Source organism: Ictalurus punctatus, unplaced genomic scaffold (genome assembly GCF_001660625.3).
Source record: "Ictalurus punctatus breed USDA103 unplaced genomic scaffold, Coco_2.0 Super-Scaffold_100071, whole genome shotgun sequence".
In the NCBI taxonomy this organism is placed as follows: domain Eukaryota; kingdom Metazoa; phylum Chordata; class Actinopteri; order Siluriformes; family Ictaluridae; genus Ictalurus; species Ictalurus punctatus.
Genome location: NW_026521092.1, coordinates 52,106 through 72,500, shown reverse-complemented (window position 1 = coordinate 72,500; position 20,395 = coordinate 52,106). Strand labels below are relative to the sequence as shown.

Genomic DNA, 20,395 nt, shown 5'->3' with positions numbered 1-20,395 from the left:
GCTCAGCCTGCTCTGATTTTACCGGGGCCATGGCCTCTGGCTTTGGTGGTGGTGGCTAATATGAAGGGGGGGATGGGGTCGCAGGGAATTATGACATTCATTTTTATTATTTGTCAGCACGTATGCAGACATTCACTTCAACACACACACACACACACACACACACACACACACACACACACACACACACACACACCTCTTTAAAGGCATCCAGCACATCACCAGTCTCCTTCTTGTTTAAGTCCTTCAACTTCCTCTTCTTCTTTGGCACAGAAACAGCTGAAAGGAGAAATTAAGAAGGGTTATGTAAGGACAAGCAACGTAATTATCATCATCACACAAAAGCAAAATCGCTACTAGCTTGCAAAAATTTCTTGAATTTTTCAAAAAAAAATTAAAACTTGCATGTACCTTGCATAGTGCTCTCCGGAGCCGTTGTTGGTGGAGGGGGCGTGTCTACTCGGTCAGGAGCAGGAGGAGGCGTGGCTTTAGCAGCAACACACACAGGTGCAGGGGGACTTGGGGTTTCCTTGACGATTGGTTCTGGGATCTCCATAGTAACAGGACAAGGCTCCTCGACAACAGTTTCTTTTACAATAGGCTCGTTGGTTAATGTGGCAACTGGAGAAGGCGTCTCCTTTGCAACCAGAGTCTCCAGGATAACTGGAGCGGGGGTTACCTTGGCAACTGGTCCAGGGATCTCTTTGACAGCTGATGAGGTGGTATCCTTGGCAACACCAGACAGGGTTTCTGTGACAACAGGAGTGGAAATCTCAGCGACGACCGGAGTGGGCGTCGGCTTAAGAGCTGGCATTTCTTTGACACTCGGGACACAAGATTCCTTGATGGCTGGAAGTGGCGCCGTCTCGCTGACGACCTGAGCAGGGGTTTCCCTGACGACAGGAGGAGCAGTTTTGGTAGTCCATGTTGAGCATTCCTCGATAATGGGTGGAGCCTCTTTGTTGACGTCAGGCTCGGCAAGAGGGCTGACGTCCCTGTTGGCATCTGCAGTTAAACCGTTTACAAGTTGCAGCTCCTCTGGCTGTGCGATTGGAGACTCCAGTGCTGGCTCCGCCCCTAAAACAGGAAGATGAATAGACACTGCTGCTGGCTCCACCCCATTCTCAGTAGAACCGTTAATGTTTGAAGGAACCTCTCCTGATGAGGACTTTGGCTCCTGCTGTTTTGCATCTTTGGGTTGCATGGCTTCTTCCATGCCAGGAAGCAGGGCATCAACAGTGTCACTGATTGGGCTAGTGGGAGGCGGGGTGGGCGGAGCATCTGGGATAGGGCTTTCCCCTGGGGGAATGGGGAACTCTAGGGACACTACAGGCTGTACCCTGTCATCTATAAAGACAGAAAACAGCCAAAAATGGACTGAATGTCAAAGCAAGTGTTTCTGCACCAAATTGTAAAGAAATACGAGAAAAATGTGGTAGAAGGATCGGTTTTTGGGGACACGGGCAGCGAGAATTGTCTTCTGCAAAGAGCCCTGGAGATCTAAGGCAAAGAAAAGCAGCTGTCTTTATACCATGCACTGGCAGGAATCACGCCATGTTCATTTATTTATTTAATTAGTTCACTGTCCCTAATATTTGAGTTTGACCTGGCAAATACATTTCTTATAGGAGCCATATTATTGCATTTACATTTCGTCATTGCCCTCCTACACAAACATGATGGACGGTAAACTGGATTCAGGGATCTGCGGAGCAATCTCAGCTTGCGATATCAATGGCTTGGCTTTTGCTCAATTCGCCGTCCGTGTTACGCGTCATTACTTTCAAGACAAATTTCAAACACGTTTAAAACCCCAATCGGCCTCTGTGACAGCTTGGCAGACTGAGAAAAGAACGTCCGGGTTAAAAATCATGCAGTGTCCATTCGAATAAAGAAAGGAAGACAGACACGTGGGCTGAAAATGAATAATGAGAGATACGATTAAAGCAAAGACTGAAACTTAAAGCAGACGGTAGTGAGACTACGTGGCACAAGAGTGAGAAACCTACCAGCTGGACACCACATACATGTGTGTGTATGTGTGTGTGTGTGTGTTTAATCATGACCAAAAGGTAGAAGAAAAAAAGAAAAAAAAAAAGTGTATTCACCCGTCGATACTCTTCTTACCTGCTCTGGCTGCTGTGACAGAAGGCGTGGATTTCTCACCATTAGACTCTGTGATGGCTCCGCCCTCTGACATGGGCAGAGCCGACTGGATAAGAGGAGAAAATGATCAATTAAAAGACGTGTGTGTCCATTTTGTGGAGGACATTGAATGACGAATTTGACAGTGTGAAAACATTTCAGTGGCTCTAAAAAGCGTCAATTAAAATTTATTTAATGGAAATTTCTTAGTAATGAAAGAGCGCGTTACCTGTGGAGGCGTAGGTGTGGAGGCGCTGCGGCCCCCGGACATGATCTCCTCCGTGATGTCTCTGCCTCCTTGATTAGGGTCTCGTATCCTTATCTGAGTGGGAAAAAAAACTGCATTACAACGTTTCTCACATGCAGGCTTTAAAACAAGGAAAAAATAGAGTGAGAGAGAGAACAAGTGATAGTTAAGAAAGAAAAAAAAAGGTGGTGGAGGAATGCTGAGGAGTTGAGCGAATCCAGTCGCATTCTCTCTCACACACACACACACACACACACACACACACACACTCTCTTTAGACTTTTCTCTGACTGTAGGTAGAACTAAACACACACACAGACAGTCAAATCCAGCAGCTGTTTGTCCATCTTACCTAACTCGAGTGTGTGAAAAGCTTGATGCAATCGAGTTCACACACACACACACACACACACACACACACAAGCCAGCACATTTGCTAGCAGCGCTAAAGGCCCGAAGGCCTGTCTAGTCCTGGAGCCCGAGTCCAAACCCAGTCCGTACACTCTGTACACGCACACGCCCACACCAACACCTAAATGCGAACACACACCCCGGGCCTTCTAGCTCTCTCCCATGCGCACACACACGCACACACATGCACGTAGAGAAAAAGTGTGTAGAGAGAGTGTGTGAGAGAGAGAGAGAGAGAGAGAGAGAGAGAGAGAGAGAGAGAGAGAGAGAGAGAGAGAGAGAGAGAGAGAGGCCTTGTGAAATGAGTGCAGTGGAATGTGTACACACCCACTGAGCGAGAGACAGACACAGACAGAGAGAGAAAAAGAGAGAAAGAGACAAATATGGGGAGGATATTCCCCTTCCGGGACTGAGAGGGGGCGGGAAAGGGAGTCGAGCCACGTGGAGCTGCTGAGCTGTGCTGACTGACTTCTCTCTCGCTCTCTCTCTCACACTCACACACACACACACACACACACACACGCGCCACAGATAGCAAAGCCTAGAATGGCAGCATGACTGTGCAGTATCATGACAGCTAACAGCTAAAGGTGTGTGTGCACTTTGTTCATAAAGTTAACTAACCACACACACACACGCGCACACACACACACACATACACATACACACACACACACATACACACTCCCTGTTGCTCACTCTTTTTGCCCCAGTCTTCCACCCTGCTCTGTCATTCTCCTCTTCCTTCCTTCTCCTTCGTCTTGTTCCGCTGCGTTAGCTAAAAGACTTGCTAACACACTATGGGCAGCGTGCAGGAGGGGTTGGCTTGCAGTACTTTGAGCGTCCAGCAAGTCAAAGTTCACCCCGTTAAACGTCTACCAGCTGCACGCCCCCATAAACACCAGACTCGTATGACTAACAGGACTAGAGCTGCGTTTTACTCTAGAATTTAACAAAACTACATCGAATTCGAGACTTTGAATTTTCAGCAAAGAAACAGCAACCATGCAGAAAATTTATTAAACTAGATCGGCGAAACATTATGATAGAAATGAGCAAACCACAGATTTGCCATCCAGAGCAGTAAGGGTACTATTAAGATCAAAGACAAGAGCAGAAATATTATTATAGATCAAAGAAGAAAGCAGTAAAAAGACATCAAAGACTAGACTAGTACTATTACCATACACCGAAGACTCCAGTAGTAAAATTACTAGAGATCAAACATGATGGTAGTAAAATGATGAGATCTACTCTAGAGCATTAATATCGGTCCAGACCAAAGACTAGAGCATTAATATCGGTCCAGACCAAAGACTAGAGCATTAATATTGGTTTACAAAGACTATATATTATAAAGACTAGACTAGACTATAAAGACTAGAGCATTAATATTGGTTTATAAAGACTATATATTATAAAGACTAGACTAGACTATAAAGACTAGAGCATTAATATTGGTTTATAAAGACTATATATTATAAAGACTAGACTAGATTATAAAGACTAGAGCATTAATATTGGTTTATAAAGACTATATATTATAAAGACTAGACTAGACTATAAAGACTAGAGCATTAATATTGGTCCAGATCAAAGACTAGACCATTAATACTTCATTCATATTACTTTCATGTCCTTCCAATTCTAGCACAGAGCTCAGCTCCTCTCCTGTGAACTTTGCCCAATTTAACCCTAATCACAACACAACCACACCACTGTCTACATCAATCATATTCCTGACTGCAAAACTTTGAGAAATAAAAAAACAAAGATATTTTAACACGTGCAGTGATGTTTCTATGACATACTTGTATTTCTCTTTAGCAGAACAGCAGATGATGACGAGCGCTCACCTGTTTGCGTTCTCGTTTGGCTGGTGCTGCGTGCTGTGGAGGGGGCGGGGCTTGCTGTTGCTGGGGGGCAGGGTTTATTAAGACAGGTGCCGGGGCTACAGGAGGCGTGAATTGGGGCTGGGCGGGGTAGTACGCTCCAGCTACAACACAACACACACAAACTTTATTTAAAAAAAAAAAAGAAAAATTAAATGATCAATTTATTCCATCAAGGGTCCATTAAGCTTTTAAAATAAAGTTTCAAAAGGTACATCAGGTGCCAGTAAGGTCAAACGATATATTTTAAATCATTGGTAAAGTTCATTAGATTTATGTTTTCAGAGATATACACATACATATACATATATACACACACACTGAACATATAAAAAGACAGTAGCCACACCAGAGACAAGGAAAAAGTTCTATATGGTACCTTTGCTTCTGAGAGTTTAATGATAAAGCAGTGCTCACTCAATGCCATAAAACATTTTCTTTGCCTTTAAGAATTTTTCCCCTCACATTTAACAAGAAATGTACATATTACATAATTAAACGTACATGTTGAGGTAAAGTTTCATTTGGCTTTGATATTTGTTGAACAGGGAACCAGAGTTTATGGGAAATAAATATCAGTCTGTAAATACAGTCCATGCGAAATCAGATTAAAGCATGATGCATACTGATGCTGTGAAATTTATAAAAGTGTGATCTAAATATTTGGCCGTTTGCCCATTATTATTGTGAAGGAAAAAAAGAAGAAAAAAAAATCCCCAAATCCAACTTCTGAAAGTGTCTCTTTATTTCTGTATTTTCTCTCTCTCATACACACTCATGACCTGCTGCTGTGGAGGAGCGAGAACTCAAGCCTAAATATAGTCATAATCACACACGGGACGAAGGAGAGAGAAAGAGGGAGGGAGAGTGAGAGAGAGAGAGGAACACACACACACACAGAGAGAGAGAGAGAGAAACAGAGAAAGATGAGAGAGAGAGATAGACAGAGAGAAAAACAGAGACCAAGAGAGAAAGAGAATTTTTGGGAGGAGTGACCTAGAGTCAGAGAAAAGAGGGAGCAGACGAAGTGACAGGATAGGTGAACGAGTAGAAAACTTATACACACGGGGACATACCATCAGTACTGCTGCTGGACGCTCTATTCCCCATTGTCCCTCCTCTCCTCTTTTCTCCTGTCCTTCCCTCACTCTTTTTCTTACTTCCACAGCTAGTCTAACTATTCCCTTTCTCTTTTCTGCTCTTCTTTTCCCTCTCTGCCTCAGTTAGTCCTGAGTGATCCACCAGGAGTGAGATTTGATCTACACGGATGAGTGGGCTGGCATTTTTTGCAGTGTGTGTGTGTGTGTGTGTGTGTGTGTGTGTGTACGTGTTTGTCCCTAAGCAACATGATAAAAATAACTCCACGTGAATGTGTGCACGCATTTACATGCTCATCATACCGACTGCCTTTTGACTGACAAGCTTTAATTTAATCTTGAGAATCTGAAAAATGGCAGCGCACGGCACCCCCTGGTGGCCTGGAGGGTAGTGCAAGTCACACAATCATACAAATAAAACCCTTTTTTTCTTTCTTTTTAAATACAAAGTCTACCTCCATATAAACACACAAATCTATAAGAATAATTAAGATCCAGGTACTCTACTTTTTGGCATGTTTTACCTAGGTTTAACCTATAATAATAATAATAATAATAATAATAATAATAATAATAATATTTATTTTATAGAGTGCCTTTAAAAGCAGCGTCTCAAAGTGCTATACACAAAATAAGCAGTACATAGAAAAATTAAAAATTAAAATAAACATCAGCAAGCAAATGCTAGTCTAAAAAGTATGTCTTGAATTGAGCTTTAAAAAGGTCATAGGTTCAAGAGGAAGAGGGTAGGAGCATAGACAGAAAAAGCCCCGTCACCCATAGATTTTAAGCGTGTTTGTGTTAACAGATTAACTGATTCAGATTAACTCCAGAACAGGAGTAATATGATTGCATGTCCTGGTCCCAGTCAGGATCCAATCAGGCAGCAGAGTTTTGTAAACATTGAAGCTTAGTGAGTGTGGAATTAGAAACGCAGGCTAAAACGGCGTTACAGTAATCTATATGAGAGACAATACATGAGTTTATCAGCTTTTCAGCCACAGAGAAGTTTAGCACAGGCTGCAGTCTTGCTATATTTCTGAGGTGAAAGAAGGATGTTTTAACAGTGCTCTGAACAAAACAATCAAATGTAAAACTGGTATCAAAAATTACTCCAAGGTTCCTCAACTTACTTTGGGTCTCTAGAACAGAGCCATCAACCCACAGAGACAGTGGAGCAGCTTTGAGAATTTGCTGACGGGAACCTATAAGCATAACTTCAGTTTTCCCGCTGTTCAGGCACAGAAAGTTATTCATCCATGTTTTTATCTCAGAAATACAATCAGAAAGATAACAAACAATGTTTTCACCAGATTTTGAGTGAATGTAGATTTGGGTATCGTCAGCATAAAAGCGATAACGGAGGCCGAGCGATCGCAGCAGATGCCCAAGTGGAGATAGAAAAATATTGAAAAGTAAAGGGCCTAAAACTGATCCCTGAGGAACACCAGTGAGCACAGAGCTAGTGTCAGACCTGTAGCCACCCACAGTGATAAACTGGGAACGGTCAGTAAAATAGGATTTAAACCAGTTTAAAACTGTCCCTGACACACCAAATACATTTTCAAGGCAGGTAAGGAAAAGACCATGATCCACAGTACCGAAGGCAGCTCTAAGATCAAGAAGAAAGAGAATGAAAGTAGTGCCAGAATCAGAGACCATCAATAAGTCATTGGTAACTTTAACCAACGCCGTTTCAGTGCTGTGAAGTTTACGAAAACCTGACTGAAGGGGTTCAAAGAGGTTAATAATTGTAACACAATTAAGAGGCAACAACATGCTCGAGTATTTTAGCCAAAATCAGAAGATTTGAGATGGGACGAAAATTGTTAAAATATCCCAGGGCAGCGTTTTCTTTTTTTTGGCACAGTTGTTACAACAGCAACGTTTAACGCTGCTGGAACGACTCCAGTCTCCAATGATTCATTTATAATGCTGAGGATAGCAGGGCAGCAAACATCGAAGCCCGATTTAAATAGGTTTGTGGGAATGGATCCAGTAAGCAAGTGGTTGATTTCATGCTGGATTCCTCCCTTGTGAGAGCCTCAGAATCAAGCAGTGAGAAATGAGTGAAAGAAACACCAGTGAACCCAGATGGACGAAGGAGTGAAGAGGCAGAGTCAGGTGTGACAGGAATTTCTTTGTGAACATTATCAATCTTAGAATTAAAAAACTGAAGATAAAAATTGCATAGCTGCTGAGAAACAGGCAAGGTGGTAACAGCATTAACTTGAAGCAATCTGTTTATGGTTTGGAACAAGTGTCTGGGATTATTTTGATTGCTTACAATAGTCTGAGAGAAATAAGACGGTCTTTCAGTCTCCATTAATGCTCGGTAATCACCCAGAAGATCCTCCCACGCTTGATTATAGACATTCAAGCCAGTAAGACGCCATTTACGCTCCATTTTCCAACAAGCAGCCTTTCTAGAGCGCAGATTGTCATTATAATGTGACCTCACGTGACCTTAGAGGAGCAAAAGAGTCAAGATTAGCAGCAAGAGCAGAATTTAACTGCTCTTGCTGTGGAAACAACCGAATTGGAGAAAACGGTCCGATCAATAGACTTCCACTTCCGGAAGGTTACTGTTCAGACGGTAGGCTCACATGGATGATACAGTTCCAGATTAAAAAAAGACAGCTGAATGATCAGACAGTCCAATGTCAACAGATGAAAACTGAGATACAAACGAGCCGTTTGCAATCACGAGATCCAGCGTATGGCCCTTGTTATGAGTCGGGTCAGTTACAAACTGTGTGAAGCTAAAACAATCAAGTAGCGACAGGAATTCCTTAACCGCCACAGAGTCACTCCGGTCCACATGGATGTTAAAATCTCCCACAATTAGAATTCTGTCAAACTTCATTCTCAACATTGACAGGAAGTCAGCAAACTCTGACATAAAAACTGTATGTGTCTTAGCCTTAGGTGGTTTATAGACTGCAGCGATGATGGTAGGAGCGGAAATACTCAAGACCAGGCATTCAAATTATGGAAACTGGGGAACGGACAGAGAGCTCATGCTGAACTTCAGGTTGTAAACCACAATAATGCCAGATGACCTCGGGAGGTCAAATACTCCAAAGCCTGCTGGAGTGATCTGGTTAAACAGGAGTCCATCATTTTCTTTAGGCCAGGTTTCAGTTAAACAACAAGTCCAGCTTTTTAATCTGTAAGAAGATCCGATAAAAGCAGCTCGTCGTTATTCACGTAGCGGGCATTAACTAATGCGGCATAGGCCTGGCTCTGAAGCGGAGACAACATTCTCAACGCAGGGAGCCCATTTTAAATTACAGTGATCAACACCACTATTGAGCAGTTTGTTAGTCTTATGTCGACAGGTAGAGACAAATATGTTAGGAGAGAATGAGACAGCAAAACTGCACCTCAAACTCCAATGGACATATGGTTTAGGACGTAGCAATCCAGCGTCTCGAGAGCTTGTAAGAGTCTTTGGCTAGACAATAAGAGCTCTGTTTTATATTCAGAAGCTGGCGTGTAGTGTACCTTAGGGCCATGGTCAGTAAGTGCACATACACAGCCGATCCAAAGCGTTGATTTCCCAAAGCGCACTGTGAGCTCAAAATCGTAGAATCCACATGCGCAGTCGGACCGAGACCTTGATTCCCTGTTGTACGCTGCAGGTTACTCCGGGTGGAACAGAGAAGTAATTTCCTAGTAATTTTGAATCTCTTCAGTGAAGAAAACACTAAAATGCCTACTATTCAAAATAAAAATCAAAAATAACTTAATTGAATCCTTAATACAACCAATCCACTGTGTCGCAATGCAAAGACTCAAATGCATGGCTAACGTAGAACTGGCCTCAACACTAAGCACCACTGTGTGCGTGTGTGTATGTGCGTGTGTGTGCGCGCGTGTGTGTATACGCACCGTACTCAGCTGGACTGCTTCCAGGATAAAAGTTTGGAGACCCAGCGACCTGGTACTGCTGAGGAGACACATACGAGGGGCGGTACTGAAAGAAAAAGAAAAAAGATAAGAAGTTTTGATTTGTTAGCACCAGAAAAGAATCTCTCTGTTCTCAGACGTTTCATAACTAGCCTCACCTGCAGAAGGCGAGCGCCTCGTTTAGTTAATTTTTTTCATTATTTCATGATACGGTTTTTTCTATAGGTTCTACAGTACCAGACTCGTTTAAATTGCGTATCGATCATAATATATGCACCTTGCCATGCTACCGCATCAAACGTACATTCACGTCAGAGAATCGATTTTCTTATTTAATTATCAGTAACCTCCCCGAGTTATCAACCATGATCGGATCACCGTCTGATCCCAAAGACCTTGATCAGGCGACTGAATGCTCAGAGTCAACGTTCCGCTACACGCTAGATAAGGTAGCTCCACAGAAAAAAAAATAATAATGAGAGAGAAAAAGTTAGCACCCTGGTATAACGATCACACACGCACACCTTAAAACAGAGCACTCGACAAATCTGTAGTATTTCAGACAGCTTGGAAGGAGAGTCTGCTGAACTATATAAAATCTCTTAGTGCTGCTAGATCAGTCTGTTTCTCCACTTTAACTGAAGATAACAAAACTAATCCTAGGTTCTCATTTAATACTGCAGCAAAATTAACTAGGAATAAAACTGAAATGTATCAGTCAGGATTTAGACCTCATCATAGCACAGAGACAGCGTTATTAAAGTAGTAAATGACCTTCTACTGGCCTCTGATCAGGGATGTGTCTCGCTGCTTGTGTTACTCGACCTTAGTGCAGCTTTTGATACTATAGATCACACTATTCTCCTTGATAGATTAGAAAATGTTGTTGGTATTAAGGAAACAGTCCTCTCCTGGCTCAGGTCTTATCTGACCGATCGGTATCAGTTCGTAGATGTAAATGGAGACGTCTCTGTGCATACTGAGGTAAGTTTGGTGTTCCACAAGGTTCTGTTTTAGGCCCACTCCATTTTACTATATACATGCTACCTCTGGTTCAAATTATTCGTAAACATGGAATTATCTTCCACTGTTATGCTGATGAGACACAGCTGTATGTTTCAGCGAAGCCAGAGGACAGACAGCAGCTCAGTAAAGTTGAGGAATGTGTAAAGGACATTAGACTTTAGATGATTATTAACTTCCTTTTACTTAATTCAGATAAGACAGAAGAACTTGTACTAGGCCCACGTGTAGCTAGAAGTAATCTTTCTGATCACATGGTTACTCTGGATGGTCTTTCTGTTTCATCATGTGCAGCAGTTAAAGACCTTGGAGTGATTATTGACTCCAGCCTATCATTTGATGCTCATGTAGATAATATTACTAGGATAGTCTACTTCCATCTCAGAAATATTTCTAAGATAAGAAATATATTGTCACTACATGATGCGGAAATACTAGTTCATGCATTCGTCACCTCTAGATTAGATTACTGTAATGCCTTACTGTCTGGATGTTCCAGTAGGAGCATAAACAAACTCCAGTTAATCCAGAATGCACCTGCTAGAGTCCTAACTAGAACTAGAAGATACGACCACATCACCCCGATCTTATCCACACTGCATTGGCTCCCAGTGAAATTAATAATAAATACGCTTTAATTATAAATACTACTAATTGACCTAAAAAGCACCGAATAGTCCCGTGCCACAGCACCTGAGTGAACTTCTGGTCTTTTATGATCCTGATGTGCTTCTGGTTGGAGTTGTTATCTATTAGAAGTCACATGCTGCTGCTGAGGATGTCCCCACATGATGCAGCCTGAAGATCACTGAGATTATTGAGGATGGTTCCACTTAAAACCATAAAGATGGGTTTGGACCTCTATTCATACGAGCAGTTGTGCTGTGATGGCTTCAGGACTATAATTGCTATGATAGATTTAGGACTGTAATTGCCACAAACAGTTCTGCATTCACTTTTACACTGTAACGAATTTCCTGGTTAAACAACTGCACTATTTCAGCGTGTAGTGTTAGCACATTTATAGAAGGGATTCAGTTATAATCGTACTATCTGGTGTTACCCAGATGAGGACGGGTTCCCTTTTGAGTCTGGTTCCTCAAGGTTTCCTCTTCATATCGTCTCAGGGGGTTTTTCCTTGCCATCGTCGCCTCTGGCTGCTCATTAGGGACAAATTCATACATTTAAAATCTATATTCTGAATTTATATATTTCTGTAAAGCTCCTTTGGGACAATGTCCGTTGTTAAAAACTCTATACAAATAAAACTGAACTGAATTGAATATTAGACTTTGTTTTCTAATCTTGATTGGGCCTAGAGTTTATCCTTGAGGGACTCCAAATTTTAAAGAAATAACAATTGCAAATAAATATAAGAATATAAACTAGTCTCAGCTCAGTATTATGATATCAGACACAATGAAACTGTATTAGCATTAAACACAGGGATTAATATCGGGACTCACCTGACCAGGAATGTAGTAGGCGGGCCCTTGTGAGTTAGGAAAGCTGATTGTCTGCGATGGGATCATCATCATCTGGGAGCCTGGCTGGAAGACGTGAGGGGTGTGTGTCCCGTGTGGTGGAGGGATCGGCCGGGGGGCGGAGCTTGCCTGGGCTCGGGCCGGGTTTGTGGGTAATGCAGGCCGAACTGGGTAGTACGGCTAAAATGAGAGATATTATACCTTTTAGAATCAATTTGCACTACTAAATCAAGAACTTCAAAGTTGTTCTGTATTCATCTAAAAGAACACTGAAACCAACATAAGGCTGAATTCACAAGAACACACATCCATCAGATGGAGCATAATGTTCATGAACAGGTGTGTGTTATCTGCCAACACCAAGGAACAAACACTGTTTAACCTAGTCACTGATTCTTTTATGCACATAATTTAACTGACTTTTTAAATGCACATGATTCTTTAACACACCTGATTTCTTGATCGATTCTTTAATGAATCAGATTCTTTAATTGAATCTTGAATAAGTCTGATTCTTGATTCTTTAATGTGCTTGGTGCTTTAACTGATTCTTTAACACACCTGATACTTTAATGTACCTGAATTTTTAATTGATGATTTAACGCATCTGATTCTTAACTGATTCTTTAGTGCATCCGTTCTTTAATGAGCTAGACGTCTTAACCGATTCATTAATGCACCTGACGCCAATTGATTCTTGAATGCACTTTATTCAGTAATGGATCTGATTCTTTAATTGATTTGTTAATGCCTCTGATTATTTAATGCATCTGGTACCTTAATTGATTCTTTAATGTGACTGACTCTTTGCTGAGTCTGATTCTTTAATGTACCAGACACTCTAATTCAGTCTTTGATGCAACAGATTCTTCAATTGATTCCTTAATGCAAAGAATTTTTAAATTGATTAATTACTGCTCCTGATTCTTTAATTAACACACCTGCTTCTTTAACTGATTCTTTAATGCATCTGAATCTTTAATTGATTCCTTAACACATGACACAATTTGATTCTTAAATGCACCTTATTCTTTAACTGATTCATTAATGCAACATAATTTACCTGATTATTTACTGCACCTGATTTCCTAATAAATTCCTTAAATGTACTTTATTCTCTAACTGAATCGTTAATATAACTGACACTCTAATTGATTCTTTAACGCACCTGATACTTTAACTGATACATTTCCGCTCCTGATTCTTTAATTAACGCACCTTTAACTGATTCTTTACCTGACTCTTTAATGCACCTGTACGGTGACATACCTGTCGGGTAGGGGCTGTGGGGTTCATTTGAGGAGGAGTGGGCGTGGCAAAAACCATAGATGGGGGTGGAGTGGGTGAGAAGTTAGGCTAGAGATGAGAAACAGGAAGTGGATTACACTGCAGTATAGGGTGAATCTATTTAAAACTGATCTATGTTAGATGCATTCTGTTATAAGAAAATAAAACCTCACAGGTATCTTCTTTACCTGGGGCAGGTTAGGGGAGGGTGCAGGGAGGGGGGAAGAGGACAGGGGTCCTGGTACTTTATTCATTTCATCTGGATCCACGTCCAGGTCAGGCTCAGTCTCCTACTGAGAAATTCTATAGAGAGAGAGACAGAGAGAAATTAAAAACAAAAATATTAAACACAAACATTAATGATAACAGGTGTATATCTGAGCCATCTGGACTCAATCAGCATTTTCTTCCAATTTATTTGTAGCAAAATGACAATAAAAGGTAGCTAAACACACAATAGTAATAATAATGCCTTAAGGTTGTGTCAGAATTAGCGTAATTACATGATGACAACTCGGTTTCATTAGATCAGATTGAGAAATGATCCGAGTACATCAGCAGCCATCTGAGGATTGCATAATGTCGAAATATACTTGGGAACCTCCTACACACACACACACACACACACACACACACACACACACACACACACGATTCAAATCACATGTGGCCCTGTTTGGGAACTGGAAGATGAACGCTGCGTGCTCTGTCGAGACCTTTGGCTTCACAGCCATGACATACCAGCATGAGCGTGAACTCAGGAGGGGAGTTTGTCCATCATGTGTCAGTAATCAGTTATAAACACTAACACAAACACTGCATCTGCAACACAATCATCTTATTCTGTTTACCGCACAATAAACGGTTAAAGGTGGGGTTTTGAACTGGACGTGAAGGCCATGATTTATTTTTAACTCTCTTTACCTTTTCTTTTTTTCCTCCACAAACTATTTACATGCAAAACTAACAATGACAATAATCCAATAAAGAAAAGAAGAAGAAAAAAAGTCATTTAACTTGTGTTACTCTTTTAATTAAACATTATTTTGTTTTTTTTTTGGAAGTGCATGTGTCTCAGTGCTCGCAGAACTGAAGTGCACAAGCCTATTACATACGACAGAAAACAACGCATCAAGACGTGTTTGAGTCGTGATGCAGAGAGGGGGATAAGCGTGATGCTCCTCCAAAATACTAACAGCACGATGTGCGTATCTACGACATGTCCGGATCAGAACCCGGAAACACGACAACACACCGTGACCCTTTCATCATGTTGTATCACAGATTTCAGCCCAATACTGCTAATATTAATCTTTAATCTACAACAAGCATCTGAAGAGTTAAGAGACAGAAAAGAAAGACGCGTCGAGCTGCAGCTCTTCGTCTCTGTAGACACAAAGTGCAGCTCACATAAATATTTTGATTAATTATATAACTAGAAAGTTATAAACAACGCTTCGGCTCAGGGTAATGAGCTAGACAGAGTGTTGGAGTGGTTAGCATGGCTGTAGGCCATTCAAATAATTACGTTATCGACTTATCGTACGATATAGGGACATGACCTCATTTTTGCTGACCCCGATATCGCCCATTGCATCGCCGACATATATTATATATAACAAATCACTTTGTTGTATGTATGCAAGCAACTGCAAAGTATAATCCACACAAAATATGATTCAGAAAGGGGAAAAAAAAAATTATAAAAGAGTGAACAGAGAGAATAAAGAGAATGAGAGGACAGTGTAAAACATCATATAATTAAAAAAAAAAAAAAAAAAAACCAACAAGAGAAAGAAAAGGTAAGAAGGAAGGCCGGATGAAAGAAAGAAAGTAGTAGACATAAACCCGAATGAGACCCCAAAAAAAAGGCAGACCGGTTTAGAGAGACAGAATGAAAGGGGAAATCATGCTGACTGGGTTAAAAAGAAAAATAAAGAGAAAAGGAATAAAGGAAAAGAAAGAGAGGAGCATGTGACTAGTCTCACGTTCAGCTAAACCATGAGCAGGTTGACAGCCAGCAGCGTCCCCGAGCCGATCGATTCAATTTAGTGAACCAGCTCTTCTGAAATGAATCAACCATATCCGATTCATCGTTGTAATGTTGTGGGGTTTTTGTGTATGAATTAACTTCTGTGTTGCGTTATTGCATTTTCTAGTTTTATGGTTCTATAAAACACATAATATGGGCTGTTCAAGGTAAACAGCAATGCAGATTTTTAACATTTGAGTCTGGTCATGCTCAACCAAAGAATACACACTTTATACACACACACTGACTACATTTACACGGACAGCAGTAATCTAATTACTGACTTTACTCTGAGTAAGACAATATTGTGATTAAGGTGTTTACATGAGTGGCTTTTAGAATACTCCTTTCATGTTCCTGTTTTACATGTTATAGAACTTAGTTCTGTTAACAGCACACTTCATTACGTCACCGCGCCACGCCGTCTGACGTCCCTCCAGAATTTCACGCATCGACATACAGTACGTCTTCGTTATGGTACCGTATACAGTTTTGGGTGTTTTTATTTAAATTTTTTATGAACGCTTCAAGTGTGGTTAATTATTTGTCATGCTGTATGTGCAAATAGACGACTATTGTTGTGGGGTGCGTCGAAAACCGTGCACTTTCCGTCTATATAGTAGCCGAGATACATGTATTTCTCCTGCTATAGACCCATAGTAGGCAAGTACGCGGTTTAGAACGCAGCCGTGTTCTCTTGTTTGGCGTCAAACGGTTGAGCACTGCCGTGTGTGATCGTGTCCTGTCGCACAATGCGGTGAAAACCACACGACGTTAATAATGCGATTAAGGTGTTTACATGTCTGTAATACACATCGATAATGTGACTAAAACAGGAATACTCCACACATCTTAATTCCATTTGTGTTTACTTTGAGTATGACTTTAATCAGATTAAGGTAATTAAAAATTGCTGTTTACATGCTAGTTTCTTAATCAGAATATCGTCTTAATTGGGTTCATATCGGATTATTGTTGTCCATGTAAACGCACTGTATGTGTGTGTGTGTGGAGGGGACTTCTTTCTCTGTATTTAAAACATGAAATATAAAATTGTATGAACCCTGTTTTAGTCTGTGTGATTTCATTCAATTCAATTCAATTCAGTTTTATTTGTATAGCGCTTTTTACAATAGACGTTGTCTCAAAGCAGCTTTAGAGAAATATCAACACGGTATACAGATATTAAAGGTGCGAATTTATCCCAACTGAGCAAGACACTGAGTGCCGACGGTGGCGAGGAAAAACTCCCTAAGATGTTTTAACAGGAAGAAACCTTGAGAGGAACCCGACTCAGAAGGGAACCCGTCCTCATCTGGGTAACAACAGATAGTGTGAAAAAGTTCATTATGGATTTATATGAAGTCTGTATGGCGTTAGGAGCAGCCGTAGTCCCAGCAGTCTGGAATTAGAGAAGATTTCATCACCGTTCTAAAATGATTCCTTGTCACACTGTACAAGATCTGAATAATCTGTGTTGTGAATGCTAAAACAGACTGTGCTACATGACACACTGCGTGTGTCTCCATGTCAGATTATACGATAAAGATCCTCTAACGACAGACCTACGATTAAAGAACACGACTACGTTCTATTTACGTCATCAATCGGCGCGATCAGGAAATCAGACCGTGCAGAATATAAACACACACATTCTTCACAGTGAACTAGAGGTAACAGGAGATTTATTCTGTCTGTTATGTTTCTTCACCACTACTGTATCTGTAGCTGCCCCACAAGTTTGCCGACCGTCTTTGCTTGCAGCACGAGCATTTCGTTATCCATTCTATTAACTCATGACCAAAGAATTCTTTTAAGATACGAGATTGTATAGTGTCCAGCGGGTTTTGTGTAATGTCACTCTAGTGGTGAGAACATCCAAGGAATCTCTAAAGAGCACACTTTTACAAGCCGTATCCATAATGTTTATACGTGTTCTTTATGTCTTCTAGGGGAAAAAAAAAAAAAGAAGAAAAAAAAAGGGTTCATTACAATTCAAAACATGATGTAACATATAAGGAGGTTAAATTATATGTTGTTGTAGTGTTATTCAATCAATATACAAAGAAGCCACAAAAAGTTTGATTCAGTTGAACTTTTGAACCGGTTCACTCGACTCCTAATAAGAATCAATAAACGATTCACCGCTAGTCCACAAGGCTACACCGTGGGCAAACCACAAATCTGTGCTGTTAAAGTCCAACACGTCCGAGCGTGTCATGTGGAATATCGCCAAGAACTACACAATATTACTAATTAAACTGCACTCCAGTATAATCGAACAGCCTCGTTTTAACCGCTAACGTGCTAGAAAGGCTTTATTAGCGAAATAGTCTTGATCATGGCCTTCAATTCGGGTTGACGTTACACTTGTCGACGTGTCATCCTGAGAAATACCAAAAAAGTGCGATAGAGTAACCAAAAAGTGTGATGGTATTGAAATATCAGGGGCAGACAACATTATTCTGTAGAAATGTCCGTGAAAAACAAGCAGAAAATAAAGCAAATTAGACAGGAGCTAAATCAAAGATAACCATGACAACCAAGTTAGCTAGCTAGCTAGCTAGTGTTCGGCGCAGATTAGCTTCGGCAGTTAGCTATAGTTCCTACGCGAATAAAACACATTTAGACTTAAAGTGTAAAGGTGACAACTGTAGAGTCGGGTAATGTTGAGTTATATAGGCTCAAAACTGATCTGGTTTCAAACGATGGACAAAATATTGCTCCATTTTTGGTCGCATTTAAAACTTGAGTTTATGCTAACAGACCAGGCTTAGCTCGCGTCGACTTTTAAACTATAAAGAATTCTTGATGAAAATGACGAACATGACAAGCGATTAAAAAAAACAACAACAAAACACACCACCACAAAAGCATAAAGTTATATTACTCTGACAATATGTACACTTTATACAAGCACAGGATCAGATAGCAGACATTAGAGAGCTAAACAAAGTGTGTTAGAAATATGGCGAAAGTGTGTTGGAATTGAATTAAAAACGTTAATAAATGTGTTGTTTATTCCCTGTCTGACTCAGCATTCTCGTTATTCCCCAATATTAATATTTCTCCTTAGGTTATGTTATTATCTAGTTATAATCCAGCTGCATTTCAAGCCAAACAGCTGTGAACTGCAACGAAGTGTCATCTAAATGAGAGAAATTCTTTAAAACAGAAAGAAAGAAAGAAAAAAAAAAGACAGCGTCTAAATGTTAAATTAAACGCAGTGTCAGTCACGTGACAGATGATCATGTAAGGAGTGAATAATGATAATGATCAATCACCCTGATTATTAGATTACAGATGATTTATCTCCTCTAAATGCATCAGTTTCGTATGAATTCTTTACACTGATTATTATTATACTTTAAAAACAGAATTAAATTAACTTTAGCTTGGATTTCTTTGTAGAATATGTTCATCAGATCCTGTGTTTATGTCTTGTGAAAAATCCTCATGCAACAAAACATCTCAAAAAGACAGAGACAGAGAGAGAGAGAGAGAGAGAGACAGAGAGAGAGAGAGAGAGAGAAAGAGAGACAGACACAGAGAGAGAGAGAGAGAGAGAGAGAAAGAGAGACAGAGAGACAGAGAGAGAGAAAGAGAGACAGACACAGAGAGAGAGAGAGAGAGAGAGAGAGAGAGAGAGAGAGAGAGAGAGAGACAGAGAGAGAGAGAGAGAGAGAGAGAGAGAGACAGAGAGAGAGAGAGAGAGGTGAGTGTACATATAGATAAATCAACACAGCGTGTGCTCCTAATAATTCATTTCTAAATAAAATAATAAAATACGTTTCTCCTAAATTCACACGCAGACATACATAATATCCAATCAAACACAAATTTTAAATTATAATAATGATATTTTTCTTTAAATAATAATAAAAACAGAGAACATAATGGAGAGCTTTACCTTTCTCCTTCAGTCCGTAGACCGGACAGACTGATTCCTCCTTCCGGAAGCCGGGACATACAACTTCCGGTTTAATCAGGCTAGGAATTCCGTGACACGTGACAAAGAAGAACGCACATTGTCACTATATGACACTTTATTTATTTTTTAAAATTGTATTAATCTCATCAAAGTATAAACTACGTTTTCAACTTAATACAAAAGTGTTAAATAAATTACAGGATTTTTTTTAAATAAGTTTTTAAATTGTCAAATTGAGTTAAGATAAGATAATACTTTGTTTATCTCCAGACGGAGAAATTTGGGTGTCACAGCAGCAGCAAGACAGGTGGAGAAAATAGAAATAGTATGGAGAGAAAAACAGGGATGTATAAAGAATGCAGTGGTTACATTTAAACTCAGGGGGGAAAAAGAAAGAAAAGAAAGTAACGTCCCTCTTTCAGGAGACTGTTTTTTATAGATAATTTTGTAAAATCCAGCTTTACAGATCTTTATTGGAAAGGGTTTAAACGAGGTTTTTCATACTTGTTCAATGAAGCATAAACAATTATTGCACCTGCAGCTGTGGAACAGTCCTTAAGACACGAACAGTGTACAGGCGGAAGGCGATTCATGTCACAGTTACAATAAGTTAGGACAATGAAGAGACCTTTCTACTGACTCTGAAAAACACCAGAAGAAAGATGCCTAGGGTTCCTGCTCACCTGCGTGAACATGCCATAGACCTGCTGCAGGGAGGCGTGAGGACTGCAGATGTGTCCAGAGCAATAAACTGCAATGTCTGTAATGTAAGATGGCTAAGACAGTGCTACAGGGAGACAGGAAGGACATCTGATCGTCCTCGCAGTGGAAAATTACATGTAAGCATGTAATACTATTGAAACTGTGCCATCTGTAAGCATTACACAGCTTATAACGTGATATTTTGGGGATAAGTATTTTTTTGTCCTGTTTA

At 40.4% G+C, this 20,395-nt stretch overlaps 1 protein-coding gene across 4 annotated transcripts in view; it reads right to left on the bottom strand.

The window, feature by feature from the left end:
- wu:fb16f03 (eukaryotic translation initiation factor 4 gamma 1) overlaps positions 1 to 19,520 on the bottom strand; it is a 30,725-nt gene extending 11,205 nt beyond the window's left edge. Inside the window, exons 1-11 of one of the 4 annotated variants that reach the window (XM_017490498.3) lie at positions 19,441 to 19,520; positions 13,687 to 13,801; positions 13,481 to 13,567; positions 12,194 to 12,391; positions 9,687 to 9,771; positions 4,660 to 4,799; positions 2,375 to 2,467; positions 2,128 to 2,212; positions 412 to 1,347; positions 197 to 279; positions 1 to 55 (exon numbers count right to left, since the gene is read on the bottom strand). The exon at positions 1 to 55 is cut by the window's left edge and continues 144 nt beyond it. In XM_017490498.3, coding sequence (XP_017345987.2) covers positions 1 to 55; positions 197 to 279; positions 412 to 1,347; positions 2,128 to 2,212; positions 2,375 to 2,467; positions 4,660 to 4,799; positions 9,687 to 9,771; positions 12,194 to 12,391; positions 13,481 to 13,567; positions 13,687 to 13,752 — 1,828 coding nt within the window. In that variant the 5' untranslated portion in view covers positions 13,753 to 13,801; positions 19,441 to 19,520. Of the gene's footprint in view, positions 56 to 196; positions 280 to 411; positions 1,348 to 2,127; positions 2,213 to 2,374; positions 2,468 to 2,744; positions 3,035 to 3,502; positions 4,168 to 4,659; positions 4,800 to 5,771; positions 5,950 to 9,686; positions 9,772 to 12,193; positions 12,392 to 13,480; positions 13,568 to 13,686; positions 13,802 to 19,440 lie in introns of those variants that run through there. The other 3 variants (XM_017490499.3, XM_017490501.3, XM_017490500.3) reach the window with 3 other exon arrangements.
- Positions 19,521 to 20,395: the final 875 nt, after the last annotated feature.